At 37.8% G+C, this 26122-nt stretch overlaps 7 protein-coding genes and 2 non-coding genes across 12 annotated transcripts; 3 read left to right on the top strand and 6 right to left on the bottom strand.

Moving 5' to 3' along the window:
* The first annotated feature begins 524 nt into the window (after window positions 1–524).
* On the top strand, window positions 525–7054 carry LOC103341154 (pleiotropic drug resistance protein 1-like). Of its 2 annotated transcripts, none has more exons than XM_016796359.2 (21): window positions 525–978; window positions 1116–1236; window positions 1370–1458; window positions 1547–1634; window positions 1745–1904; window positions 2000–2076; window positions 2258–2311; window positions 2442–2532; window positions 2628–2929; window positions 3014–3295; window positions 3378–3694; window positions 3803–3963; window positions 4042–4145; window positions 4230–4386; window positions 4523–5307; window positions 5405–5488; window positions 5584–5717; window positions 5803–6030; window positions 6102–6273; window positions 6349–6626; window positions 6731–6944. In XM_016796359.2, the coding sequence occupies exons 1-21, from the start codon at window positions 644–646 to the stop codon at window positions 6765–6767; spliced, it is 4056 nt and encodes a 1351-aa protein (XP_016651845.2). In that variant the 5' UTR covers window positions 525–643; the 3' UTR covers window positions 6768–6944. The 2 variants fall into 2 exon arrangements, with proteins under 2 accessions (XP_016651845.2, XP_008242858.2); XM_008244636.3 differs by having other exon boundaries at window positions 538–978; window positions 6349–6603; window positions 6731–7054.
* LOC103341067 (uncharacterized) lies at window positions 7009–9594 on the bottom strand. Of its 2 annotated transcripts, XR_514748.2 has the most exons (9): window positions 9391–9594; window positions 9107–9237; window positions 8817–8889; window positions 8291–8373; window positions 8120–8158; window positions 7923–7993; window positions 7738–7852; window positions 7290–7431; window positions 7009–7162 (listed from the first exon to the last, which is right to left on the bottom strand). XR_514748.2 is itself a non-coding variant. In XM_008244547.3 (8 exons), exons 1-8 carry the CDS (start codon window positions 9434–9436, stop codon window positions 7357–7359), a joined length of 633 nt encoding a protein of 210 aa, XP_008242769.2. In that variant the 5' UTR covers window positions 9437–9594; the 3' UTR covers window positions 7009–7356. The 2 variants fall into 2 exon arrangements, 1 of the variants encoding a protein (XP_008242769.2); XM_008244547.3 differs by having other exon boundaries at window positions 7009–7431.
* Window positions 9595–9626: 32 nt separating this feature from the next.
* LOC103341068 (protein BUNDLE SHEATH DEFECTIVE 2, chloroplastic-like) lies at window positions 9627–12024 on the top strand. The gene is made up of 5 exons (XM_008244548.2): window positions 9627–9810; window positions 9903–10000; window positions 10490–10553; window positions 11342–11438; window positions 11703–12024. The coding sequence occupies exons 1-5, from the start codon at window positions 9753–9755 to the stop codon at window positions 11779–11781; spliced, it is 396 nt and encodes a 131-aa protein (XP_008242770.1). The 5' UTR covers window positions 9627–9752; the 3' UTR covers window positions 11782–12024.
* Window positions 12025–12233: 209 nt separating this feature from the next.
* TRNAR-CCU (transfer RNA arginine (anticodon CCU)) lies at window positions 12234–12306 on the bottom strand. Its single transcript has one exon. It is a non-coding gene; the product is annotated as a tRNA-Arg (tRNA).
* Window positions 12307–12639: 333 nt separating this feature from the next.
* LOC103341069 (embryo-specific protein ATS3A) lies at window positions 12640–13751 on the bottom strand. Of its 2 annotated transcripts, XM_089043020.1 has the most exons (3): window positions 13465–13751; window positions 13114–13246; window positions 12640–13038 (listed from the first exon to the last, which is right to left on the bottom strand). In XM_089043020.1, the coding sequence occupies exons 1-3, from the start codon at window positions 13557–13559 to the stop codon at window positions 12781–12783; spliced, it is 486 nt and encodes a 161-aa protein (XP_088899146.1). In that variant the 5' UTR covers window positions 13560–13751; the 3' UTR covers window positions 12640–12780. The 2 variants fall into 2 exon arrangements, with proteins under 2 accessions (XP_088899146.1, XP_008242771.1); XM_008244549.3 differs by lacking the exon at window positions 13465–13751 and having other exon boundaries at window positions 13114–13398.
* Window positions 13752–13891: 140 nt separating this feature from the next.
* TED4 (Plant heme oxygenase (decyclizing) family protein) lies at window positions 13892–16525 on the bottom strand. The gene is made up of 4 exons (XM_008244550.3): window positions 15716–16525; window positions 14729–14952; window positions 14330–14437; window positions 13892–14209 (listed from the first exon to the last, which is right to left on the bottom strand). Exons 1-4 carry the CDS (start codon window positions 16143–16145, stop codon window positions 14117–14119), a joined length of 855 nt encoding a protein of 284 aa, XP_008242772.2. The 5' UTR covers window positions 16146–16525; the 3' UTR covers window positions 13892–14116.
* A 1159-nt stretch (window positions 16526–17684) lies between these two features.
* Window positions 17685–17766, top strand: TRNAS-GCU (transfer RNA serine (anticodon GCU)). The gene has a single exon. It is a non-coding gene; the product is annotated as a tRNA-Ser (tRNA).
* Window positions 17767–17881: 115 nt separating this feature from the next.
* Window positions 17882–19601, bottom strand: LOC103341155 (peroxidase superfamily protein). The gene is made up of 4 exons (XM_008244637.3): window positions 19233–19601; window positions 18942–19121; window positions 18680–18842; window positions 17882–18582 (listed from the first exon to the last, which is right to left on the bottom strand). Exons 1-4 carry the CDS (start codon window positions 19431–19433, stop codon window positions 18161–18163), a joined length of 966 nt encoding a protein of 321 aa, XP_008242859.3. The 5' UTR covers window positions 19434–19601; the 3' UTR covers window positions 17882–18160.
* Window positions 19602–20247: 646 nt separating this feature from the next.
* On the bottom strand, window positions 20248–22709 carry LOC103341071 (SPX domain-containing protein 1). The gene is made up of 3 exons (XM_008244551.3): window positions 22184–22709; window positions 21498–21624; window positions 20248–20912 (listed from the first exon to the last, which is right to left on the bottom strand). Exons 1-3 carry the CDS (start codon window positions 22478–22480, stop codon window positions 20461–20463), a joined length of 876 nt encoding a protein of 291 aa, XP_008242773.1. The 5' UTR covers window positions 22481–22709; the 3' UTR covers window positions 20248–20460.
* Window positions 22710–26122: the final 3413 nt, after the last annotated feature.

The following is a 26122-nucleotide window of genomic DNA, read 5'->3' as shown; positions in this document are numbered from 1 at the left end:
TTATTTCCATTTGAATTGATCCACTATATAAAATAGGGTCTTGCACTAGTTGCAGTAAGAGAAATACATAATATATATATATGCTTATTTAGGAAGCACTTGGATTTTCTTTTGTAAAAATTTCAACATTTTTATAATAAAAGAGCTTTTGCTAGAAATGCTTATGAGCAAAAGTGTTTTATAAAGAAGTATTTCCAAACCAACCCTAAATATTTCCCTTGAATAAAAGGGAAGTTGAGGATCACATAATCAATTATATGAATTAATTGGAGAGAGAATTTTAATAGAAGCTCTGATTGACGTAGAAAGTCCTCTTCTTTCATTGATTGTACGTACGAAGTAAGTCCAAATATATTTTACCTGTATTTTGTATTCGTTGTCCCAAAAGGGCACTGCTTCCTTAGCCATTTCTACTTCTACAAATCACAGTTTTACAGATGTACAAAAATAATAATACTATACAATTATTTAGGGTTATTCTCTGTCGTTCAGCAATAATTTTGCTTTTACCTTCGCTCGCCGTCGAAACTAAACGGTAAACTTTCTGCGTTTACTTTACTTGGTGCCTGCCCTTTTTATTTGGTCTACAAATACAAAGACAGAGGAGGAAGAGAAGATAGTATCGGCCATTGCCAGCCAAGCCATGAACCTCGAACTAGAACAGCAGCAGCAGCCAAACTCCAAGTCTTCCCCTGAAGGAGAAGGAGAAGGAGAAGGAGCCGAGAATCTGAAAATGACGTCATGGGCTGCTCTAGAGCGACTGCCTACTCGCTCAAGAATAAGGAGAGGCATACTACTCGCCCATGATCAGGATCAAGAAAACAGAGAGATTGATGTAAAGAAACTTGGGCCAATAGAAAGGAACAAGTTGCTGGAGAGGCTGGTCAAGATTAATAATGTAGACCACCAAGATAAGAATAATATTAACAATTGTGCCACGTCTTCCTTCTTGCTCAAGCTCAAGGACCGCATGGATAGGTAATTCTACTTTATTTTATTTTATTTTTCTAATTTCAATATTCTTCTGAATGCTTGCGGCTTAGCTTTGAATTTTGTACTCTCTGCATTGGTTTGGTGGGTTTTTAATTTCTCTGTTTCTTAAATTCTAAACGCAGAGTTGGACTTGAATTCCCAACAACTGAAGTGCGGTTCGAGCATTTGAACGTTGAAGCACAAGCTTACGTAGGAAGCAGGGCATCACCTACAATGCTCAACTTCTCCATCAATATGTTAGAGGTAGGAAATAAATATAGTTAATCTTTTGAATCAAATTTATACATATTTATATATCCACGACATGTATGTATGCTTAGTTTCACCTAGCTGGTACATATCAAACCAACCAACCTCTTTCTTTTTGGATTTTAAGGGGTTCCTGAATTGTTTTCACATTCTTCCAAGTAAAAAAAAACCATTGCCAATCCTCCATGATGCGAGTGGAATTATCAAGCCAAGAAGGTAATTAGATTCGATTTTCAAGCTGCGCCTCCCCACCCCGGCGCTTTTCATGCATCATATTGATCATCTTCTGGTCTGATTTCTGCAGGATGACACTACTTTTAGGGCCCCCAGGCTCTGGAAAGACCACAGTACTATTGGCATTGGCTGGAAAACTTAATAAACATGATCTAAAAGTAAGCATAATGATATCATTGTCATCATAATAGTAATATTTTATATTTAAATTCACTGATTGGATGTAAATGTAATGGATCGAATTGCTTCATTACGACTTGACTACTAGCTTTCGGGGAGAGTTACATACAACGGACAAGGGATGGGGGAGTTTGTACCGCAGAGGACGGCAGCTTATGTTAGTCAACATGATCTCCACATACCAGAATTGACAGTGAGAGAAACGTTTGCTTTTTCAGCTAGATGTCAAGGGGTTGGACCACGTTATGGTACTCTCTAACTCAAAACACCCTTACTCTAGTTTTGAACAACTCTGGACAATCTGAATTGAGTTATTAAATTTTTGCATTTGGAAAATTTTCAGAAATGTTGGTAGAATTATCAAGGAGAGAGGAGGCTGCAAATATTATGCCAGATCTTGATCTTGATCTCATCATGAAGGTATGAACCTAGTTAATGTGGAACTGTTTCATTTGTATTATTCACCAATTAACAAGATGCTGCAGTATCAGCTGATAGGCAATTTAGTTTGTACTTGTTCCTTGAAGTAGCATTTCCATCTTCCAGAATTTCTTCATAGTTCAACCTTTTTTTTTTTTTTTTTTTGTTGTTGTTGTTGCAGGCAGCAGTACTAAAAGGACGGGAAACCAATGTTGTTACAGATTTGATACTCAAGGTATGTAACCGCAATTCGTCCAAGTTAATGCCTTACATTACATCATATAAAGATACTAACTCTCTTGGTCTATATACTTTCCGTTTGAGCTAAAAAGAGTTTGGAATTTTTTGCTAATAAAATTTTGCAGGTTTTGGGACTGGAAGCTTGTGCTGACACCGTGGTAGGGGACGAAATGACCAGAGGTATATCTGGTGGACAGAAAAAGCGAGTCACGACAGGTAGAGCTATCATAGAAATTGTAATTCCAAACCCTGAATGTCTCACAGGATAATTAGGCTGATTCTTATAAATGAAAAATGGCCAACAATTACAGGGGAGATGCTGGTTGGACCAGAAAGAGTACTTTTTATGGATGAGATATCAACTGGCCTGGACAGTTCAACAACATTTCAAATATTGAATTCACTGCGACAATACGTCCACATCCTCAACGGAACTGCATTAATCTCCCTCCTGCAGCCAGCACCAGAGACTTATGCTCTCTTTGATGATATAATTCTCCTCTCGGATGGCTACATTGTGTATCAAGGCCCCTGTGAGAATGTGCTTGAGTTCTTTGAGTACATGGGCTTCAAATGTCCAGAGAGGAAAGGAATCGCTGATTTCCTACAAGAAGTAACTTAACTTACTCATACAGTTAATGACATATATCTCCTCCCACTAATTCAACTTTCATTTTTGTTTTGAATTCAATGATAGGTGACATCAAGGAAAGATCAAGAGCAATATTGGGTTCATAGAGATAAGCCTTATGGCTTTGTAACAACCAAAGAATTTTCTGAAGCAATTAAGTCATTTCACATTGGTCAAAAACTTGGTGATGAGCTTGCTATTCCATTTAACAAGTCTGAAGGCCACCCTGCATCTTTAGCAACTAAGAAGAATGGTGTTAGCAAGAAGGAACTGTTCAAAGCTTGTATGGACAGACAAATTTTGCTTATGAACAGGAATAAGTTTGTCTACGTTTTCAAATTGGCGCAGGTACAAGTAGTATATAACACGTATAGCTCATCTTTGATTTTAATTTCAGCAAATGAAGTGCTTTTGTTGTCTATGGTTTCAGCTTATTGTAGCTGCTTTTGTAACAACGACGTTGTTCCTACGTACTGAGATGCACCGGAGCACAGTAGAAGATGGTGGAATTTATATGGGAGCTTTATTCTTTACACTGCTCTCAATTATGTTCAACGGGTTTGCAGAGCTTCATATGACTGTTGAGAGACTTCCCGTGTTCTTCAAGCAAAGGGACCATCTGTTCTATCCTGCTTGGGCATACTCTTTACCGCAATGGGTGATAAGGATCCCTATGACCTTTGTGGAAGTCTTCATTTGGATGATCATCACTTACTACACTATAGGTTATGATCCAAGCATCGGAAGGTGATCGAAAAGTGAAAGATATTCTAATTACTTTTGAAAATTTAGTCCCAGATCAGATTACGTATTGGTTATGAAATCTAATTAACAAAATTCACTAACTTGTAACAGGTTTTTCAAACAGTTCCTTGTACTACTGTGTATTAGTCAGATGGCAAATGGACTGTTTCGATTGATAGGAGCATTAGGAAGGAACATAACTGTTGCAAACACATTTGGGTTTGTTGCTTTCCTCGTCATTCTTGGCCTGGGTGGCTTTATCTTATCACGAGGTAAATCTATCTTTGGTACAATCTCATATCATATAATTTAAGGTTTGATGTTAAAGAATATGTCTTTGTTTGATTCAGAGGATATGAACAAATGGACGTTGTGGGGATATTATCTCTCACCATTCACGTACGGACTGAATGCAATGGCTGTCAATGAATTTCTAGGAGAAAGTTGGAGCCATGTACGTAAGGATCTCTTTTGTGAATTTTTTTTTGTTTCGGAAAATGTGATCTAATTAATTTGCTTGAGAAAATTTGTATTACAGGTTCCTGCCAACTCAACAGAAGCATTAGGAGTTCTAGTCTTGAAGTCTCGAGGGATATTCCCGGAAGCACGTTGGTACTGGATTGGAGTGGCAGCTTTGATTGGATTTATTCTTCTGTTCAATATCCTTTTCAATTTGGCACTTCAATATCTTGATCGTGAGAACCAACCTAGACCCTTTTCCGTTTTCAAACACAATTTTTTTTTTTTTTTGTTGTTGGTAAAACTGTTTTCAAACACAATTGAATGTTATGTTTTGATAATGGGAATCAATTTCCTTTCCTGCATGCACAGCACTTGAGGAGAACCAGGCAGCAGTTTCCAATGAGGCTTTGGCTGCAACAGAAGGTAGCAAAAATGCAGTGAATCGGACCAAGCAGTGCGGAATGGTTCTTCCTTTTGAACCCCTTTCATTTACGTTTGATGAAATTAGATATGCTGTTGACATGCCACAGGAAACGAAAGATCAAGGCATAACCGATGACCGGCATGAAATTCTGAAGGGTGTTAGTGGTACTTTTAGGCCCGGGGTCCTTACGGCTCTAATGGGTGTTAGTGGTGCTGGAAAAACTACTCTGCTGGATGTTTTGGCAGGAAGAAAAACAGGTGGATACATTGAGGGAAGCATCACCTTATCTGGATATCCAAAAAAGCAAGACACATTTGCTCGGGTAACAGGATATTGTGAGCAAACAGACATACACTCTCCTCATGTTACAGTTTATGAGTCTTTGGTTTACTCTACATGGCTCCGATTACCTCCAGAGGTCAATCTCCAGAACAGAAGGATGTTCATTGAGGAAGTAATGGAGCTTGTGGAGTTGACAACGATACGTGACGCACTTGTTGGATTGCCTGGAGTGAATGGTCTCTCAACTGAGCAGCGCAAACGGCTAACGATTGCGGTAGAGCTTGTTGCCAACCCATCCATCATATTTATGGATGAGCCGACCTCTGGCCTTGATGCCAGGGCAGCAGCAATTGTAATGAGAACAGTGAGGAATACAGTGGACACTGGAAGAACTGTAGTCTGCACCATCCACCAGCCAAGCATTGACATATTCGATGCTTTTGATGAGGTGATCATAAGATCCCTTTTTATGCTTTAGGAGTATTTGGATACTATGCTATAGTAGTGTTAGAAGAACTTATATTTTTTTTGATTTCCTGTTGCAGATGCTGCTTTTGAAACAGGGAGGAGAAGAAATATATGTTGGCCCTCTAGGCCGCCATTCTTCCAAGTTGATCGAATACTTTGAGGTTAGGCTTATGCATACATGAAATATATTTATGCCATATTTTTTGCTCAACTTCTATTACTAACATAGATGAGTTATATTTAATCAATTAATTAGGGGATTAGAGGAGTTCCTAAAATAAAGGATGGTTACAATCCTGCAACTTGGATGTTGGAGGTTACTTCTGCAGCACAAGAAGCAGCTCTAGGGGTTAATTTCGCAGACATATACAAGAATTCAGAAATGTACAGGTAAGAGATCCATAAAAACTCAGATAATAATATTGCTAAGTAGACATCTGTTTCAGCTACTAATAATATATGTGTTAATGTTTAGGCGAAACAAGGCCTTGATCAAGGAACTAAGTACCCCTACACCAGATTCAAAAGACTTGCACTTTCCGACACAATATTCTCAGTCTTTCTTTACACAGTGTCTAGCTTGCCTATGGAAGCAACATGTATCATACTGGCGAAACCCACAATACAGTGCAGTGAGACTTTTTTACACAGCTATGATGGCTTTGCTATTTGGAACAATTTTCTGGGATCTTGGCTCCAAAAGGTAATAATGTAACATACCTGTCAATCTCCTGGTTCTTAATTTGGCTAATTAAAAATTTTCCTGAAATGCAGGCAACGGCAAAGAGATCTTTTACAAGCAATGGGTTCTATGTATGCTGCTGTTCTCTTCATTGGGATACAAAATTCCTTATCAGTGCAGCCAGTTGTAGGTACTGAGAGGATGGTCTTTTACAGAGAAAGGGCTGCTGGAATGTACTCGGCTTTTCCATTTGCCTTTGGAGAGGTTTGTTCACTAACTTGCAGCAAGGTTGTTATTCCAAAAGGAATCTCATGACCAAATTCCATTGTTGTATTGCAGGCTGTCATTGAAATCCCATACACTTTGATCCAGACTATCATATACGGGGTTATAGTATATAGCATGGTTGGATTTGATTGGACGGTCAGCAAGTTCTTTTGGTATTTCTTCTTCATGTATTTCACCTTCTTATACTTCACCTTCCATGGCATGATGATTGTGGCCATTACTCCCAATAACACCATCTCTGCTGTAGTTTCATCCGCCTTCTTTCCATTATGGAACATTATTTCAGGATTTATCATTCCCAAAACAGTAAGTGCCCCATGTTGCAAAAGGTGCTGTGACTAGAAACCCATTTTCTGTTTTTCTGTTTGTGTTTGTGTAAAAAAAAAATTTCTTTTTTTTGAAGTGTACTCACATTTTTGTTTGCTGGTTACAGAGAATTCCAATATGGTGGAGATGGTTCTATTGGATAAGCCCTACCTCTTGGAGCTTGTACGGATTGTTTTCTTCACAGTTTGGGGGCATAACGGACACACTTGATTCTGGTGAAACTGTGGATGATTTTATGAGGAATTATTTTGGGTATAGACATGACTTTCTAGATGTTGTTGCAATTGTGCTAGTTGGGTATTCAGTGGTATTTTGTTTCATCTTTGCCTTAGGAATTAAAACAGTGAACTACCAAAAGAGATGAAATTAACATCATACATGTACTTTTAAAGAAAAAATATGATATGCAAGTTCCATTTTTTATACTTTTGATCTCTGACTTGACTTCCATGTATAAAATTGGTAGTATTATACATCACATAGAATAGAATGTTCAAAAGAATACAGCACAGATAAGTTGACTGAAAAAAAATGTCGCCTGAAAAAATATAGAAAATTCCAAAATTTAGAACCCCTCCAGTGGAACAATGCCAAAGCAAAGGCTGCCTCATGTGAAAAACATATATAAAGTAGCATTCTAGTTATTGATGTTTTTTTTTTCATACCTCAGAAGATAACATCTTTGCTATCAGACAGCAGAATTGAATAGTTGTAACCACAATGCCCCTGCCTTCAAGTATCTTTTGGCCCACTGGTTTGGGAAGGACCAGCTCTCTCCAACAACACATCATAAAGTTGCTTCCCATTCTGATCGCCACATGACAGCAGATATCAGATAATTTTACCACTTTTCAATCTGTATGTGTGCGTGTGTGTTAGGTTCAGTGTGTTCTGGCAAGATTTTGACCAAAACTATACCCTAACTAACCTTCCCTGCCCCCTTAAGTCCCATGCAATCTGAGAAAAAAATCCTAAGAGCTTCACCATGTAAATGTAAAAGTTCAAAATAAATCCCTCTTCCTAAATCTCATCCCAAGCTTTCATCAGTTGCTAGCAGAATTCCATAGACTCGAACCCCACAAACAGATAAAAGCTTGAAACTTGGATACTTACAAATATCACAGGAAAGAAGTGAACTTGTCCTTCAGGCTTTGTTTGCCTCTCCTTAAAATACACCAGAATAGGGAAATTTGGCCACCAAAGCTCCCAATTCACAAACGTTGAGTATCTATATTAGAAAAATAAGTTAACTGACTTACCTTTTAATGAAATCCAATGGGTTCATAGAGCATACTTACTTCCAACGATTTTTTCCACCCACGAAGACATTTTCACCTGAATTCTGAAGCTGCTCTCCTACTTTTACTTCCTACAGAAACAAAAATCACAGAGAAAAAGGTAAACTAAATCTACAGGCTGAGTGAACATACATTAAAAGGAATTGAAGTATATTACTAGAAATACCACACTTCTTAAGAGGGTTAAATGAACAAACCAGTGCCTCGTCATCAAAGACAAATCTGACTCTAGTAGTCTGGAAGAAGAACACCAAAAGAAAAAAGTTCAGCTACTTCTCCAAATTTATATATTAAATAAAAAAAAGGCAACATGTCATGTCTAAGTTCTATTATCAAGCTTGTACTGCAACCATTTCCAGCACTGTTACCTGAAACAATAGGAGTAATCCAAGGAGACCGATGGGCGCAGCTGGTAAAAGATTATTTGTATAAGCTAACCCACCAGATAGACCTGTTTCAACCAACATTTTTGACATCATGTACATAGTGTTTCTAGATAATGCAATCTTTGTTTAAACAATGGATAGTTGACAGGCGGCTATTTGATACAAGGTCCTCAAAGAAAGAGTCTAACCAGCTATAATCATTACAAAATGTCAACATGAAAAAAAAATGAGTACGATATGAGTACGATGCATCATGCGTGTAGTGTTATAACTTGGAAATTTTAGGAGTTGGCTTCTGATACTAAAAACTCCAAAGCTTAAGATGACCAAATAAAAAAGGAAGGCAGTTGCTCAGCCTTCAATGCTGCTCAAACATGCTATAAATTTCAAGCAAAACAACCTACTAACAATTAATCCCCGTGAACTGGGATAAGAAAGTTCTGCACGCATAACTTCAACTGTGGTTTACATAAATTAGAATAATCAATACACAAACTTCAGCATCTACCTAGTAGAACAATTGGAATTCGGTAATCTGGCTCGGGTATCACAGTCTGTGTGCTCTTGACTTTCCTTCCAAACTGTCACAGATGAAACTAACATCAAGAGTGGCGTCCAGAATCTGGTCATTAACAAAACCTATCAAACCAAGAATCAAAATTCTTGCCTCCTGAGGCAATATTGGGTACAAATCCTTATTTTCATAACCTTAAGAGTGTAACATCTCTCATATTGCAAAAACATATGCAACAAATATGGATGTGGGTAAAATAATTATAGAAGGATTAAGTGAATAACCACTGAGGCCACAACAAGGGAGCCACCACCATTGGTGCCACTATTTCTTGTTCTCAGTAAACCTTGGTTATACTTCACTTTGTCATAATTTGGGCTCCTGAAGCTTCTCAAAAATCCACCCACTTCTCTCTCTGTGTGAAATACTCTCATAATCAGTTCAATATATGCATCTCTCACTTGCCAAATTAATATATAGAACTACACACTTGTACTTCACTGAATTATCTGTGCACAATTGAAGATAGAAACCAACACTTAAAAAAAAATGAAAGTACCGAACTTACTTTGCAGAGACAGAAAGCAAGGAGCTGCCAAGAGAGTGCTCGCCATTTTTTTGGGTTCGTTTTTTATTTTCTATAAACGACTGCTTTTTATTTCTAAAGAGCAGGAAATGCTTCTAAACTGTTTGAAGAGTGAATTTACTGTAAGGACCTTTTTCTTTCAAAGCAGCAGCGTCATTTGACCAAGGGCATTGAGGTCATTGAAATGTGTGTTTGTATAAGGGGGACCTTATCCTGTTTTACCTGTATTGGTTACCACCACCGATTGCTTACCTTCTTCGCACTCTTCAGTCTAAGCTTCGCTCTTCAATAAAGTTGATAACTTTCTTATTGCAAGAGAAAGAAAATTTTGAAAACCTCTTTGAATGGCAAGCTCTCTTTCTTTCACACCTGTTTGTTCCTTCAAATCCACAAACAAACCAAGTACCCTCTCTCTCTCTCTCTCTCTCTCTCTCAACGACTTTAGTTGATTGTTCTCTATTTGTTTTTGTTAATTCAATTTGATTTATCTACAGGGGTGTTGATAGATAATTCAATTGGTGGGAAGGTTCTTCGAGCGAATGAAGTATTTCAGAACTCAAAAGCTGCAAACTTTCAGTCTTGGGAGGTCAAGGTGAGACATTTTAGGTTAACCATTTATCGAAATTTTGAATAGGATTGCCTTGCATTCATTTCCTTCGCTCAAGCACGTTACTTGGACCGTTTTATTAAATTGTTTTCCTAGTGCATTTCAGGGGGCGACAGATAGATGGGTAACGTAGCTTTATGAAGAAATATATTAGAACTGAAATGGGATAAATGTATTGTAAACTTTCTTTGTGAAACTAAGAGTGAGAAACGCGTTCATAATGAAGTTTGATAGCCAAAAGATGCCCATTTTGAAGTCTAACTTTGATGACTGCAACACTATAAATGGTCCTGTTTTATCATTTCAGAAAAATCTTTTGGCTTTTAAAGTTTGATACATGTAAGCATATGAGTAGAAAAGCTTGTATATGCAAATCGCAGAGAAGTAATATTAGGAAAAGCTTACTTGGAAACACTTGATAGTATATTGAAGGTTATTCTTTTCCTTGGACTTCACTTTGGTTTTGTCTTGCAGGCGACAGATGGTAATCAAACTACCAAAACAAATAGCCTAGTCTGTTCTAAATGTGAGGGAAATGGTAAGTGGATAACTGGTAGATACTGTAACTTATGCTGAATATTGACTGGGGGCTTTAGAATGAAATCTCTGAAAGCATTCAAGCATACTATTTCCTCCTATATTTGTTGACTCTCTGGCATTATATATCTGAGAGGAGTTATAGGACTTAATCATCTATTTCTTTCACATCTAGCCAACTATGTGTTAATCAGATGATTAACTCAGAAACTAGACATATCTGATTGCAATGTGGTTCATCAAGATGGCAGCAAAAGATAAATAATAGGTCTTTTCACCCTTTTCCTAAATTATTCTTGTTGGAGGAAAGAACCTTTAAATAATGAAGCGTCACTGCTGGATACCTTCTTTATTACCGGGGTCTTTCAGTCAATGATTTATATTTTATACTTAGGTTGAGTTTGGCTGGCTGTTTTCGAATTTTCAATTACCCATCTTTGCATGCTGCTTTCCTGTTAACGGCAAAAATAAGAGATTTAAAAATAAAAATAAAAAAATAAAAAAATGAAACTCATTCCTTTCCTCCATGGTTAACTTATGGGCTTGAGATTCAGGGATTGCATTGTCCATAGTCATTGCTTAGAAATTGATTTTGAGGACACTTTTACTCAAGTTATTGTGATTTGTCAATGTTCTCCTGGACAATTTAATATGTTGCATATGCATTGCCAGCCTTTTCCTGCAAATCATCTTTTTCAAGTTTTTGATTAGAAGATCTCTTCTCATTTGTTAGTATCAGCATCTGAAAATTTCGTCTCACAATTTTTTTTTTTATAATTCACCAACCAGGTGCTATATCGTGTTCTCAATGCAAAGGTACTGGAGTTAATTCTGTAGACCACTTCAATGGACAGTTTAAAGCTGGTGGACTATGTTGGCTTTGCAGGTAGCCATGTTGATTCGTATCAACATCTATTTTATTTTCATAATTTCCATTAAGGGAAATTAGAGCTAATTTTCCTAATAAAGAGATCTTAAACTTCAAATGCTGCATGTTGTCCCTTCCCTTCATCGAAAATCCCTGCTTATAATTAGTCCCGCTTGCATTACACCCATCCTTCGATTGTCTGTCTTTCACCTTTTGAGGATTTTGTGCTAGTTCTTATATATGCTTACCATCTGATACTAATAATTGTATGTTTTCTTGCAGGGGTAAAAGGGACATTTTGTGTGGAGAATGCAATGGTGCTGGGTTTTTGGGTGGCTTCATGAGCACACATGACTCCTAGAACGTTGCAACTTGCAAAGATATGCTGCTCAGTTTGTTGTTATAGTGAAATGTTGTACTTGGTAACCAAGTGGAGAACTTATTGCTTTGTTTAGACTTTTGTAATATTGGTTTTAGCACTGTTGGAAAAACAAGCCAAAATTTTATTGGGTCAGATATTTTGCCTGCACGTCTGGTTCCAATCTGTTGGTTACTGCATTTTGTTCTAATAACAATGAAGAAGAACCAAGGTTTTTTTTTTTTTGGTGTGGAAAAATTCTCAAGTGTTAAATAGTGGTGATAAAACCGCGTTGTGGTCATCCTTAGATAAAATTACAAGTAAAGCTCATCATTCATGGATTCTAATTTCTAAGCCAGTCATTGGAATTTGGAATGAATAAATAATAATAAATGGAACGAAGTTGGCTGGCTGATTCCAACCAAAAAAACAGGTTTTAAAGATTAAAACGAAAACGCGCCAGGTAGGGGTCGAACCTACGACTTTCTGCTTAGGAAACAGACGCTCTATCCACTGAGCTACAGGCGCTCTTGTGTCCTTCTTTATCACAAAAATATTCAAAAATAGACTTGCATGTCTGTTTGGTCACGTTATTTTGGAAAATTGTCAGCCACAGCCAGTAACCAAATATTAACCAATTACCAATAGAAACCTGAAAGAAACCTCAAGAATTTTTCCAAAGTAGAGAGAGCAATCAATGTGACCTGGGCAATTTCATTCAACTTGTCCTTACTGTTTGAATGTTCATAAAGTTCTTTTTTCCTTTTTTATTTAATTAATTAATGGGAACATTGACTTGATGCATTTTGGAGACCGCGGGTCCTGCTGCGTTTTGTTTCTCTCAAAATTCAATCTTCGATAGAAACATCAAACTCACTCATGTACTATATTTACTTGTTATCAACAAACATCGAACTTCAATCACATAAATTATACAGCAGATCAAGAGGCAGAGACATGCAATAATGCATACATAGATGTTTGATTTGATGACAAAATATTTCAAGGGGCAGAGACACCATGGCATAGATTGTGGCCAAACCACACTCGGTTGGGCAAGAAAGTGTTAAAGTTAAACGAAACAGTGTTCGCATGTGGACCGTATATCTTGACGAACTCAGGTTTCCAACCGTCGGATCCATTCCTCAGAAGGTTCAGATAACAGATGTTACGCGTACATGGCCCGTTTATCTCGAACTTGTCGGAGGAGCACCTCTCAAACGTCCTTGAAGCTGGATTGTCAAGCCTCTTTGCATACACCTGCGCATTAACCAAATTAAACCAATAAAATGATCAATTAAGATTTAATGAATTACATGACCAACTTCTAATTACCTCATTGCCAAAAGCATCACCATAGGCGAGGCTGATTTGGTCTCTGGTGAAAGTGGTTGAAGAGCAGCTGGTTTTTATGATCACTGTATAAGGGCAGCTCCTCTTGGCCTGCAGACTAGTTTCGGGCTTGAAGCTGGTAGAAGAAGCAACATGCAAATGCAAAAAACCCATCAAGAAGAAAGCAAAAAGGACTGAAAACACAACTAGTTTTACCATCTTTTCCTGCAATTTCTTTTGGTTCCAGAAATGAGATATTAACCAAGAGTATGGGTTGCATATATTTATACAAATATATTGTCCCCTGCAGTCTATGCAAAATGATAACTCTATGACAGTCTTTGGTTTGCTCACATTCTTGTTCCATACATGCCCCGGGAAGTGTTTGCCTTATAACTGCTCTTTACAAGTAAAAATCTGAGGGATGAAATAGTAATTTTCCAACTCATTCAACACTCCCAAAAGCTAGTATGCTGACTTACTGCGCATACTGAATCACTGACGCTCAATATATTCTTTTGATGTTATAGGTCGGTTTAGAGAGACTCTCAAAAGAATGGAATAGCACGTAGTGTTATTCACGTGTGAATAGTGTTACTCACGCAAGTTTTTCAGCGGTTAATTTAGCATAGAGAGTTTGGCGGGGCTAGGCCCGGGTCTTTGTCTTCTCAACATTTAGGTTTGGGCCCCAATCTTCCCAAGGGCAGAGACAACATGAGGGTCTAAAAAAGTAAACGAACCAGAAGAGAACCATAGCACAAAATAAAAAAACACTGGGCACTGGTTAAAATAAAAGCTTATAAATAGATCAGTTGGAAATAAGCACTCCATAAATTAGAAGGGGTAAGCCAAATCTTATTTACATATTTCACAATTGTTTCTTTTCTTTTTAAGGACAATAACTGTAAATCCCACGCCTCCACAGACAGTTTTTAAGATGAGGCGTGTACCAATGGAAACACAAGATCACAACAGCGGTGGCAGCACACCATCATATCATGTGGCATCATGACAATATTAGACGCAGAATCTCTCCTGAATGTTTGAATGATTTCTCGGTTTCTTCCAAGCAATGGTTCTTCTCCTCCCTCGTCCAGCTCTGGTGATGCATAGATGTAAATAACACATCAAGCAAGGAAATACATACACGAAACTTCAATCAAGCAAAGAGATGCATACAAGAAAGTTTTTGCAAAAGAACAGCAGCTAGCTAACTCACCTGGGCAACTTTATTCAACTTCTCCCTTACATTCTGCAACAACTGGGGAAGTTCACCATCCCATTTATAGAATTCCAATTCCTTCTTGTCGAGTATCATTTCAGCCACCTGAAGTTGGGGAAAAATAAAACATTTGAGTTAAGAACTGGACCTCAGCTGCATTTGAAAGAAAATCAAATGTTGTTTGAGCTCCCTGCTTGAACTAATCAGGTAAGGGGAAAGATTCACATATCTAGTATAGGGAATATCACTCATGCCCCTAAGTCAGAATTACCAATTAGATTAACTTGGTTCCTGCTACGCAAGTTTAGACTCTCAACCAGCTCAGGCACTGGAGCCAATGCAACATAGACCATGACATATTTGTATGAGAATGGACTCCGAGCATTATTTCTATACCTTTTTCCCAATCATTCGACCACCAGCTGAATGAGCAAAGTATATATTATAGAAGTGGCACAGAAATGCTTGAGGATCCTTCTCTGACAGTTCCTTAAGATATTCTGCATAGGTAACACCAGGAGCAGAAGGTTCTGGTATGACATGGCCTTGCTCCTTGAACCACTCCAAATCCTTTGCCAATTTTGCAGACCTTTCCAATCCAGTATTTCTGAACTCAGAATCTATAGCCAAAACCCATACAGCAACGGTACATTTTAGTTTAGTCATATTTACGGTAAATAAATACATGTAGCGTTACAAGCACTCAGATAAACAGACAGGACATCAGCAATACTTCCATTGATATGAAACCTTAGTTACCTCATTTCAATTTTCGTATTTGAAAACTCCCTAGACAAGTCCCAAAATGTCATGATAATCAAGACTAAACAAGAATAAAACATGTCGCTAAACATGGAAAATCTGATGCAGTATCCTAACATAAAGGGAAAGCTTTATTTATAATGGTAAGACTCTGATGCAGTATCCTAACATAAAAGTTTTGTGAGAGATATACATATGCATGTGTAGAACTGGATCTCTTTGTTAGTGCAGCATCATTATGATAGCAGAAGTGGAGTGGAGATCGTACAACTCTAAAATCAAAGAAACATAAATGACCAATAACACCTAACCAACACATAGAAAAGCAATGCCTTGGTGCTATAAAATGCAAAATCACACACGCCCACAAGGCCAAAAATCATACCACATACAGCTAAAGTATAGCAAGATCATATAACACCAAGTACAGATATTCAAAATCAGAACTTTCAGAACAATAGCGAAAGGCAATATTGACAGTTAGTCAATCCACACCAAACAATAAAATCTCGAAGGATGCACACCCAAAAAAACCTTCAAACAAATACAAGAATAGGCACAAAGTTACATGACAAAAACCATTCAAAGAACCAAAATTTAAATGATCAAAAAATCACTCACAAGAAGGGAAAGGGGCCTTTTCAACAATCCCTTCAAGGGTATCATACACCAACTTGCTATCCACAAGGAACTTCAAATACCCATCAACGGTTGGTTCCCACTTAGCCACTGGTCTCTCCTGAGGCTCTTTGACCTCCTTCTCACCCTCCTTAGCTTGGTCCTTGGTGTGTAATTTCATGGCCACAAACCTCATCTCCTCCACAAACCCCTTTGACTCACCCGGGTATCTCTTCTTGGCCTTCTCCACCGTGGTGGCAGAAACAACCCCAGGAGCCTTCATGGGCACTCTGGTAGTCATCCTTGGGATCGAAACAGAAGATTTTTTAAGCAAGAAATCAGAGCCTAAATTGGGGCTGGTGAGAGACTTGGGTGGGCAACGGGTCTTGTTAAAAAGGGACTGGGATTGCGAAATTGGGGTTAAAGAAGCCATTTCCGAAAGTTCAAAGATTGAAACAAAGCGAGGAAGAGTGAGTGAGTGAGTTAAGTGTATGATAGCGAAGCGTGAACGGAACTTTTAGATTTAAGAAACAAGAAATAGATTATGTGTTTGGCTTGAAACGGCGGTTCACGTCCTCTTCAAGCCAAAGCGATGGATAATATTACAAAAACAATTTTTTAATCAAACAATAAGTTAAGCAAAAAACAAATTGAAAATATTGAATTTGGTGCAGTGTGGGCTGGTGCGTGCGTGCGTATGGGTCTCTCTGTGTTTTGTTGCTATCGAAATTGAATATTGGATAGAAGGGTTGCTCTGTTTCTTGGTTTCTCTGTTTTAATGTTAATTTACTTCTTCTGGTTCTCAGTTCTGGATTAGTGGATAGAGAGAAGAGAGAGTTTCGTCGGGACAATTCCAATGCTGAGCTGGGTCGGTGGAGGTCATCCGACGTCGTTTTACCTTTTGCTTCACGGGGCAACCTGGTAATACGACTTGAAGTAGTTTGTGGCTTTGGGACCCTGCCGTGGGCAAGTGTGGAACAGTCTTTTGACTATCTTCTCTGTTCTTTTCAGCGTCAAAGACAACAGCATTAGGCCATCTCCAATGGTTAGGATTCTAAAAATGGTTTATAGAATCTTATTTAGAGCTTCGATAGAATTTTTGGGGCTCTAAATGAATCTCTCCTACAATAAGAGGTTATATATTCATGGCAGGCTCTATATTTTTTATTATGTAATTTGATTTACGTTGGGTGTTTTTTTTAGTTAACTATTTTACTTTAATGTTTATTCATGTTATGTTAGTTTTTTTTTGTGAACATTTCAACAACAAAAAATCAAAATTTGGACAAAATTTGGAATAGAGCTGTTTAAAACAGCTTTGCAATTTTTGGTTCATGCATGTTGATCGTTGGAATAGAGCTGTTGAAACAATTGAATTTTGGTTCATGCATGTGGCCCAACATGCAATGAACATCCAAGTTTTTGGCATGTACAGTCGGCAGCAAGTGGGAATTCAAACAAACATGGGCTGCAGTTTTTTCAATTGGTGGGTCCCACTCGGTTTCAAGGACTTCAACTAAACTCACACATTTAGCTACTATTCTAGTTGGGCTTTAAGTTTTAAAGTCCTAAATTTGTACTATTGGAGATGCATTTTTAGAAAGAGTTTGTATATATTGGAGTCTTGTGGTGGTTGAACTCCAAATAGAGCCCTCATTGAGGATGGCCTTACTTTATGGACAATACTTCCCTTATTTTTCTCCAGGTAAGAAATTCTATATTTTTGTTAGTGAGAGTTTAGTAGTGTGTCTATAAATTTTTCTTTTTTATGTTTTATAATTTATTTTCGCACATGATGTGTCAAATTGTAATTTGCAAGAATGATGCGATATTAAGAAAACCAAACAAAAGCCAAGTTCCCTTATTTTACATATGATTTACAGACTAATTATTTATGGAAATTTCTTGTATTGTTAAAAAGAGGCTAGGAAAACCGAATATAAATGAAAGTAGAAGACAAGTGGACATCAAAGTCGCTTTGGCCGAGTGGTTAAGGCGTGTGCCTGCTAAGTACATGGGGTTTCCCCGCGAGAGTTCGAATCTCTCAGGCGACGATTACTTTTTGGTTTAATTAGGCTTTTATTTTATTTTTGAAGTCTGGGTGGGCTCAGTCGTCTCATTTAATGGATAAATGGACCAATAAAGACCCATAGCGAAAGAACAGGGCCCTGACCAAATTCTCTTCATTAAGATACAATCCAAAGATGTCACATATATCACACATACAATTTTTTAATTTTATGTTCCACTATATCTTTACTTTTTTTGGCAATCCAAAGGTGTCACATATATCACACATGCACTTTTCTTATTTTATTACACATCATCCTTTTTCTTAGCCTTTTTTTAATACAAGCAATACTAATAGAGGAATTGAACACGTGACCTGCATGAATAACTGCTCTTACCCATTGAGTTACAAGGCCCTTGCTGCTCTTTTTTGGGTGACTAGTTAAATTTTGAGCACACTTTTCTAATCTCTCCTTGTGCACCAGTTTTCACCTCAATGCCACTCATTTTGATCATAGCTTTTGGGAATTCAAAGTCAAATCTAAATCCAAGCAACCCCCTTATGTTGCCAGCATAGTTTTGCATTATGTTGCGAGTTGAAGCATCACCCCAAAGCCTCTGGTCTGACTCCAGAACGGCATTGCCATCCCTCACATTCTTGAAGAAGCTCACATCAAAATTAGTCTGGCTGCCTATATCTAACGACACCCGCTTAGAGCCATCTCCATCTTTGGGGCAAAGAGCTTGGAGTTGTGCTAGGAAGGCTTGGTTTATGGTCGGGTCAGAATTCCCAGTTGCTGTGAAATTGTAAAGACGGTATCTGATAAATGTGCAGTCTGTTTGGCCAATAGTATGTGCCCCTGCATCCAATTTCCATAAATTTGTAGCTTAGTTTGGAGCTTTTTGTAATTATACATATAAATCATTATAGCCTTTGTGCTGAAAAAGAGAGCTTACCAACTAGAGTTACAAGATCATGATCGTCAAGGCCTTTAGCAGCAAACTTTTGCCTTTGGGCAGCAACAGAATCAAGAGGAGATGGTAAGTTTGATGCTTGAGATGACAAAGAGACCCTGCCATCTCTTCTTCCAGTGGGCACTGACCAACTTGGACCGTCACTCTGAAATTAATACAGCAAGAAATACATCATTAGAAACCAATTAAATTTAATTGAATCTATTATTTAGTGTGTATGCTAAACAGAGGGGTATGTTTTTACCAAGTCAACAGCATCACGAGCAGCCAGTGCAAGTATATCAGCACATGAGACAACTCCAGGACACAAGGCCTCTAGTTGTGCTTTTGCATCATCAATTACTTCAAATCCTCTCAACCCAAGATTTGGCAATGCATTTCTCTCCGCGGACGAGCCCGTAACCAAAACCGACCCATCACAACCCTGTGGAACATGAACACAAGCAAGAAGCATGAACATGTAACATGCCAAATGGCCCAAACTAAAAAATATGAACAAAGAGTAGGTCACTCAGCAAAAGAAGAAAACGAAAACCTGAACAAAGCAGTCATGGAAATGGAGCCTAAGCAGGCCAGCTGCAATGGTAGGATCTTTGTTGAAGTATGATTCAACCGTGGACCTGATTGTGGCCTCAGCTTTTGGGCATGAAGAGGAGTAAAACCCAGTTTTCAGTTGACCTTGTACAGGCAAAATCATTACCAGAATGACAAGAAAAAACGACCCTGTGGCTTTCATATCTGTTGTAATTGCTTCTTCACTCTTCACAAAAACATGCACCACTACTTCGTTTATAAATGGATTTGCTTGAGCCACTTTCTTTCCATCGCATTTTTGGCTTGTAACCCTTTTATTAGTGGAACGTGTGGGCCATATATGAGCTTTAGAGAAGATGGTAGATTTCACTCTACATGGATATTGTATTTGAATGTGAACTGTAATATAATGTGGTAGGCGCCCCTCTCTCACTCTCATCTTTGATTCTGCAACTTTATTCTTCCACGCGTTTTTCCCCTCTGTTGATGATGTTGTTTGTTTAAGTCCATTTCTTCTTTTTTCCTTTTAATTGTTCTCGTATTGGGGGTTCCCATTTGCTTTTATTTCCTATTTTTGCATCCAAAAGCTTGATCGTGTGCATGCAAATTAAAGTTTTATTTTCTCAATTAGTGCAGCACTTCAACTTAGTGCTTAAGTAAGTTGGTAGTGTTCATAATTCAAGTACAAAAACCTGCAATGCAACAGGCTTCCATTCCTAACAGTAGATATATATATATATATATATATATTATAGTTTGCGCAAACCCCTGATCGCATGAGAATGAATCTCTTGAGCTTTGAAGAGTTCAAAGTTCATCTTTTATGGAAATGCTCTGTAATGGCATCCATAAATCCGCAACAGGAAGATACTGAAAAGTACCAAATGCCTCTGTTCTAGCTGTGAGAACGAACGAACACCTAAGTTGCTATTTTCGGCAGCGATTTAGCGGTATCTTTCCAAATTTTTTGTTAAGAGTAAAAACAAGATATTGTCCGAAAAACTACGTTTGCAAAATATGGAGAACATTATTACTTCTATTAGGCCAAAGATTTTATTATACAGAACTTAATTCTAATGAACTCATTCCAGCTACAGTTTTGCATTTTACCTGTGTTAGTATATAAAAGCATGCATAGCAGATGCATGTAAGGTTTTTGGATAAACAGCAAAAACAAAACAAAAGGGGCCACATACTAGTCCCCATTTCAGTACCCACAACCTATCTAGCTACTTGGCAACTTGTTCCAGAACAGGGACTTTTTTCCATTCATCCTCTAATTCACTTATTTGCAGTGGCGGCAACGAAAAGACACTAACTGTAGAGCTTCCACTCCTAATTTCCTTCAAAGCCCGCAATGCCGATATAGTACTTTTCATGTACAAGCTTTCAATGAACTCGATCTCTGCTAGTCCCTTGTTTACTCTGGGAATGCCATCACTCTCGGTAGTGGTAGTGGCAGAAGTTGAAGGATCGCACCCTTCATCCCCATCAGATCCTTCATTTGGAATGGGCTGTTCAGTCATGGCAAAGAGCTGGTCAAGCGTAATCTCACACTCCTTCACGAGCTTGTAGAGCAAGTCGGTGGTGAAGAAAGGCTGTTGCAAGACCTTCTGAATGAAGGGCAAGCGCATAAGAGCACCAGTTCTTTTATCGTACTTCTTGAGTATCTTTACCAGTCCTGTTAAAAGAAATTAAATTGAGCTCTTTAAACCATGAAATATTTCTACACAACACAGTTTAGATCGTTCACTTAAACTTGTCAAACTCACACAATTTGTAGTTTAAAAGACCAAAGAATGTAAAGTTCCTATGACCATAATGAAAAGAATAAAAAAAACACAGGATAAGTCCTTGATGATGTGCAGGTGGGAGACCAAGTTCATGCAAAGCTCTTCATAAAGGCTGAACAAGATTGTCACCATACTCTTAACTACATATTGATAACCACAGATAAAGGAGCTGATGTGAAGGTATTAATACCCAAATGCGCACAAATCTTTACGTCTAAACATGTGCATTGAAATCATAAAGCCTTAATGCAAAACGTATCGATAACCTTTAACAACAAATAGTTTTCCGAGTCTTGATTGAACCCTTTCGCATTGGCAATGGCTTTATGAGGGTTTATCCTAAATGCCTTCATGCACACGGAATGTCAAAATAAATATAAACATATGGAAAGCCATAATGACAAGCTAGCATACTTTTCAGTCTTCAAGTTTGCTAAATTCCAAAGAAAGAAGTAAAAGAAAAAGATGAATACCTGTATAGTTGAGGGCACTATAATTCTCCAGCAAAACCATCTCTCCATGGAAGTCCACTATCTCCTTGCGAATCTTAGTAATCTCTTCATTGGAATGCTTTGCTTTTGCCACCCTGTCTTGTATCTCCTGCATTCCATACACATATAATACTATTCATTTCCTGCCACTGTATTATATGTATTTAAAATAAATAAATAAAATTGCGATTGCAGCAATGCATTATTAGTAACACAAGGCGCAAGTTGGCACTGAGTTTATTTACTGTACCAAACGGTGTGTTTGTTAACTAACGGAAAATACCGCAGCAAAAGCAACAACAGCCATACAAAGCGAGGTGCGAACCAGTTCAAAGTGACAGGTGGCAGCCAGCCTCCCGCACACATACTACGTGTGGTTCATAAAAGCAACGGCAAAGCCAAAATGACTAACGGTCTCGTAAAGAGAAACGTGGAAGAGAAGATAAACGATAATTAATTAGATGGCCTAAAGACTCTGTTTGGTTCCAGAGAAAGGAAACAGATGAATGCGAAAGAAAAGCTTGTGAACGTTATTTTGAATTCTAGAACATAAAAGTTAGATGCTTTATGAAACTTGTATAATCTAAATTAAAAAATTTCTCAGGAACCAAACAACCATAGAAGAAAGAAAAAAGAAAAACTAGAACATGAGATTAGAAAAAGAATACCTTCAAGGTAATAATATATTCTTCCTCCTTTTCTACAAAGAAGGAGTTAAATTTCTCGAGCTCGTCCTCCAACAACTGAATGAAATTGATCTCCGCCGTGGACATGCCCTCCTTATCTCCGTGGGCGTCCGCACAATCAGCGGAGGCATCAATCCTGGGACGCTTGGTGGGCCTGTCACCGCCTTTCGGCTCGATGAGCTTCAGGCACTTCTTGAGCTCCTTGTAGGACAAGAACTTGTCCCGCCATTCCGGCAAGGTTTCCTCGATCTGGCTGCTCAGGCTCTTACCGAACTTCATCTCGAATTCGAAATCTTGTTTGTTCGGATAGAAAGGTAAAGTTTAGAGATTTTCTCGGGAAAATGGGAGAAAATACGAGGGAGTGGGAGTGGGTGTGGGTGCGGGTGGGGGTAAAGGTAGAGGGGAGGGGAGGGGAGGGAGGGGGATATAACGGTAGGGAGAGAATATTCGAAGGGTTAATGTTGGAATATCCTTTTGTTTTCGAAGAGTATATTACGGGTTTTATTCCCTTTTCTCAGTTCAAGTGCCCGTTTTGTGTGACTGTGTGAGCGACAGATAGAGGATTTTTTTTAATTTTGTTAGTTTTTTATTTATTTGGTTTTTAATTAAGCGACACTTGGAGCAATATTGATCTGGAGTGGCTCGAGGAGTGTAGCCGGGTTGGAGACACGGAGCGAGTGAGCTGAGTCGTTTTGTGGGGGAAAATGGATACAATTTGGTTTTGCTTTTCCCTTTTGGTTGCTTTTTCACTTGGGATAACAAAAAGTTAAGGGGAGGAAGAGGCTAGGGCTACCCCACACTCACGATCAGGGCAAATTCTATACTTTTTCGTAAATATTTACAATATAATTATCAATCAAACACGAAATTGCTGGATTCCAACATTGATGAGTGTAGAGATCTCATTATTGTCATTTCATAATTAGTAATGTTTGATTCATCAAATTTTTAACTAATAAATTTACTAATGAAATCTTTCATTAAACATATATGGTAATACTTTACTTTTTTTAATAAAGAAAATTAATTTTGTATTTAATTATAGGATCAATATGTCACATGAATAAAATTTAATAAATATATTGGATATTGAGATAAAAATAATTAAGTAAATAATCACAAGTCATAACCGTAACTCTCCCAAATAGACTAAGAATCATAGTGCCTTATATGTCTTGAATCATTAATTGTGTTTATCAAGTCTAATTACTGAAAATAAATTATGATGAAGGACCATAATATTTTGTACTCGTATATTCTAACAAAAGCTGATTATCTCAAGAGACCTTCAATCATTGATGAAAAAGCCCAAGTTGGAGATTGACATAGCTTAGTTTGAAGGATAATTTGCCACGTCGTCAAAGAGATGGGGTAATTATATTATTTATTTATAAGAAGATATATATATTTTTAAATTTGTTCCTTAAAGAAGGAAAAGAAAAAGAAGCGAAAGAGAAAGGCCAAGCCCGGTAAGCCGAGCCAAAGTGAGGAGGGCTGTTGTTGTTGTTTGCTAATTTAATTTCTGACGCAACGGCAACGCATGGTATAATTCTGATTCGGAAGCATCCCTTATCTCTCAACGGACCCAAAGATTAACATACTGAAAATACACGTGGCTCTCTTGTACTATGCCAGCGTGTCATACACGACAACGCAAAGAAGATGTCCAAGTTCGTTCATTAAATTGTGAAACTATTTTATCTTGGAATTTTCGGCTTCACGGACAATATTCGGATCTATCTCTGGGATATTCTTCGCTTCCTTCCACTCTTGAATTTTGGGCTTAAAGTCTGAGTCTTGGAGGTTGGAAATTTCGGATTCACGGACAAGTCTTGCTTGTTTTTTTATGAGCTTTCCCTCTCTTTTTGGTGTGTAATGCATTGTTTCATCCTCCTCTCCTCTTCTTGCTTCTAGCATCATTCCTTCATTTCCTCCTCTTCAATCTAGCATCGAAGTTTTTGGACAATTCATGGGTTACATTCATAGCTTAAAAACTCATTTGAAATCTTACTAATAAAATCTATACAATCTATAAAAACACACTCTATCGAGTCTTAATCTCTATCAAGATAATTATCACCACAATAATTGCGTCCAACAACAAAAGACAAAACCATACTTAAAGTTATATAAATATCTAATACCACTACTAGAAAAGTACTAATTGTTTATAGTATCATAGATTATCACACTAGTGATTATGGAAACAACACATGTATAGCGGAAAGTTCAATTGTTAAATAATTTAGCACGTTATGTGACAAAATAACAGTCAGATAGCAACTTCACAACATAACATGCTAAACAATCTTGTGTGGAAAAGATTTTGATAAGAAAAAGAGATAACAGTTTTGATGTGATGTGTTGAGGAGGATGATAATATTTTCATATAACTATAGATTTAAAAATAAAAATTAAGCCCAAAGGAAGGAAAATATAACCTTCGGGCATATTCTCATTTGGGTTCCTTTATGCTCTCCCATCCCATATGAGATATCACCCGCACTAGAAAGCCAGCGGTCTTTCCTATCCACCCCAAACTATAATGTATGAATCGTATATTTGATTGAGCTCAAAGTCCACACCAAACACATGCTTGGATTGGATCTTGGTTTGGTTATTGGGTGTTGGCCAAACCCTAACTCCTAATTATATTTTATGATCTCACATCAACTGTGGCATCTATGGAGAATATTTTTCAGGATATTCGTAATGGAAGATATTAACAACATTGTACTAAATTATTAACTAATTGAAAGGACTCGAAGAGGAGCTCTATGTTACGCTATAAAGTAGCTTATCAACGCCGGCCACGTGGAATAATGTTACGATAGTTGCTAGCTTCCCGTCCAACATGTGGTGGGTAACATATGCAGCTCTGTTGGTTCATTTGACGAAACAAAGGTCAGTCCTGGGTTCAAATATGGGCCTGCTACTAGCTGTTTAGGGTCAAAGCCCATATATTAATGTTTGACCAACCAATCTGAGGCTATTAGCCAGTTGGGCTTTCAGGGTATGATTCTGTAGGCCTTTACCGACTCAATCACACGGACAACATTGTAAACAATATTTGCTGTCTGTACAGTGGTAGAATTCTATAGTGGGGTTTTTGGTGGTTGGACAAACAACAGCCATATGTTTTATTATCCCGATTAATAACGTTATGATATACATAATAACACTTTTACGTGACATAGTATTATTGGTCCCCACAAAACGGAAACTTTTTCATGCAATGGTTGCGGTCATGTGGTACTATTAATTCATGGGTAATATATCATGGACTACATTAATAAATAAATACACATATTATGATAGGAATGGAATATAAAATTTCCCCCGTAAACACTTAAATGAAGACCCAGTATAAAACTGTTAAATTGACAAGAACTACTCAGGCCACCTACCAAAGGAGAAAGACGAAATAGAGGAAATGATGACAAGAAGGCCGGGTTGATGAGAAAATAGAATATGATTATTATGACATTTGGAGGCTTGGATATTCTTTAAATCGGACCTACATAACATTCAAAAACACAATGCCGTTTGTGTAGGTCTATTTCCAAATAAGTGGACGACCTAACTTTTCATGCAAATTCATTTCCCTCGTGCATGTGTATATGATTAGCTAGCAAATATCTGGAGGTTAACAGTTTTTGAAGAGACCAAATAACGACCAAATGAAATGTTTATATATAGCACTGTTTGCCATTGCGTAGTGTTTTTCTTTTCTTTCTGGAAACAATACCCTTGATTTTGCAAGAATTCAGCTATACGCACTAAATAATGCAGAGGAGGTCGGGGGAGAGACTTTTGAATACACCAAGTTTTTGAGAGAAGGCGGTGGTGGCGGTCCTCCGGCCTCGGCATCTAGTCAGCAAGTGCATATATCTTAGTATAAAAATTGTGGACTACTTTAAA

The sequence above is a fragment of the Prunus mume genome, linkage group LG8 (genome assembly GCF_029339155.1).
Source record: "Prunus mume cultivar Tortuosa linkage group LG8, ASM2933915v1, whole genome shotgun sequence".
In the NCBI taxonomy this organism is placed as follows: Eukaryota; Viridiplantae; Streptophyta; class Magnoliopsida; order Rosales; family Rosaceae; genus Prunus; species Prunus mume.
This window is presented reverse-complemented; position numbering and strand designations above follow the sequence as displayed.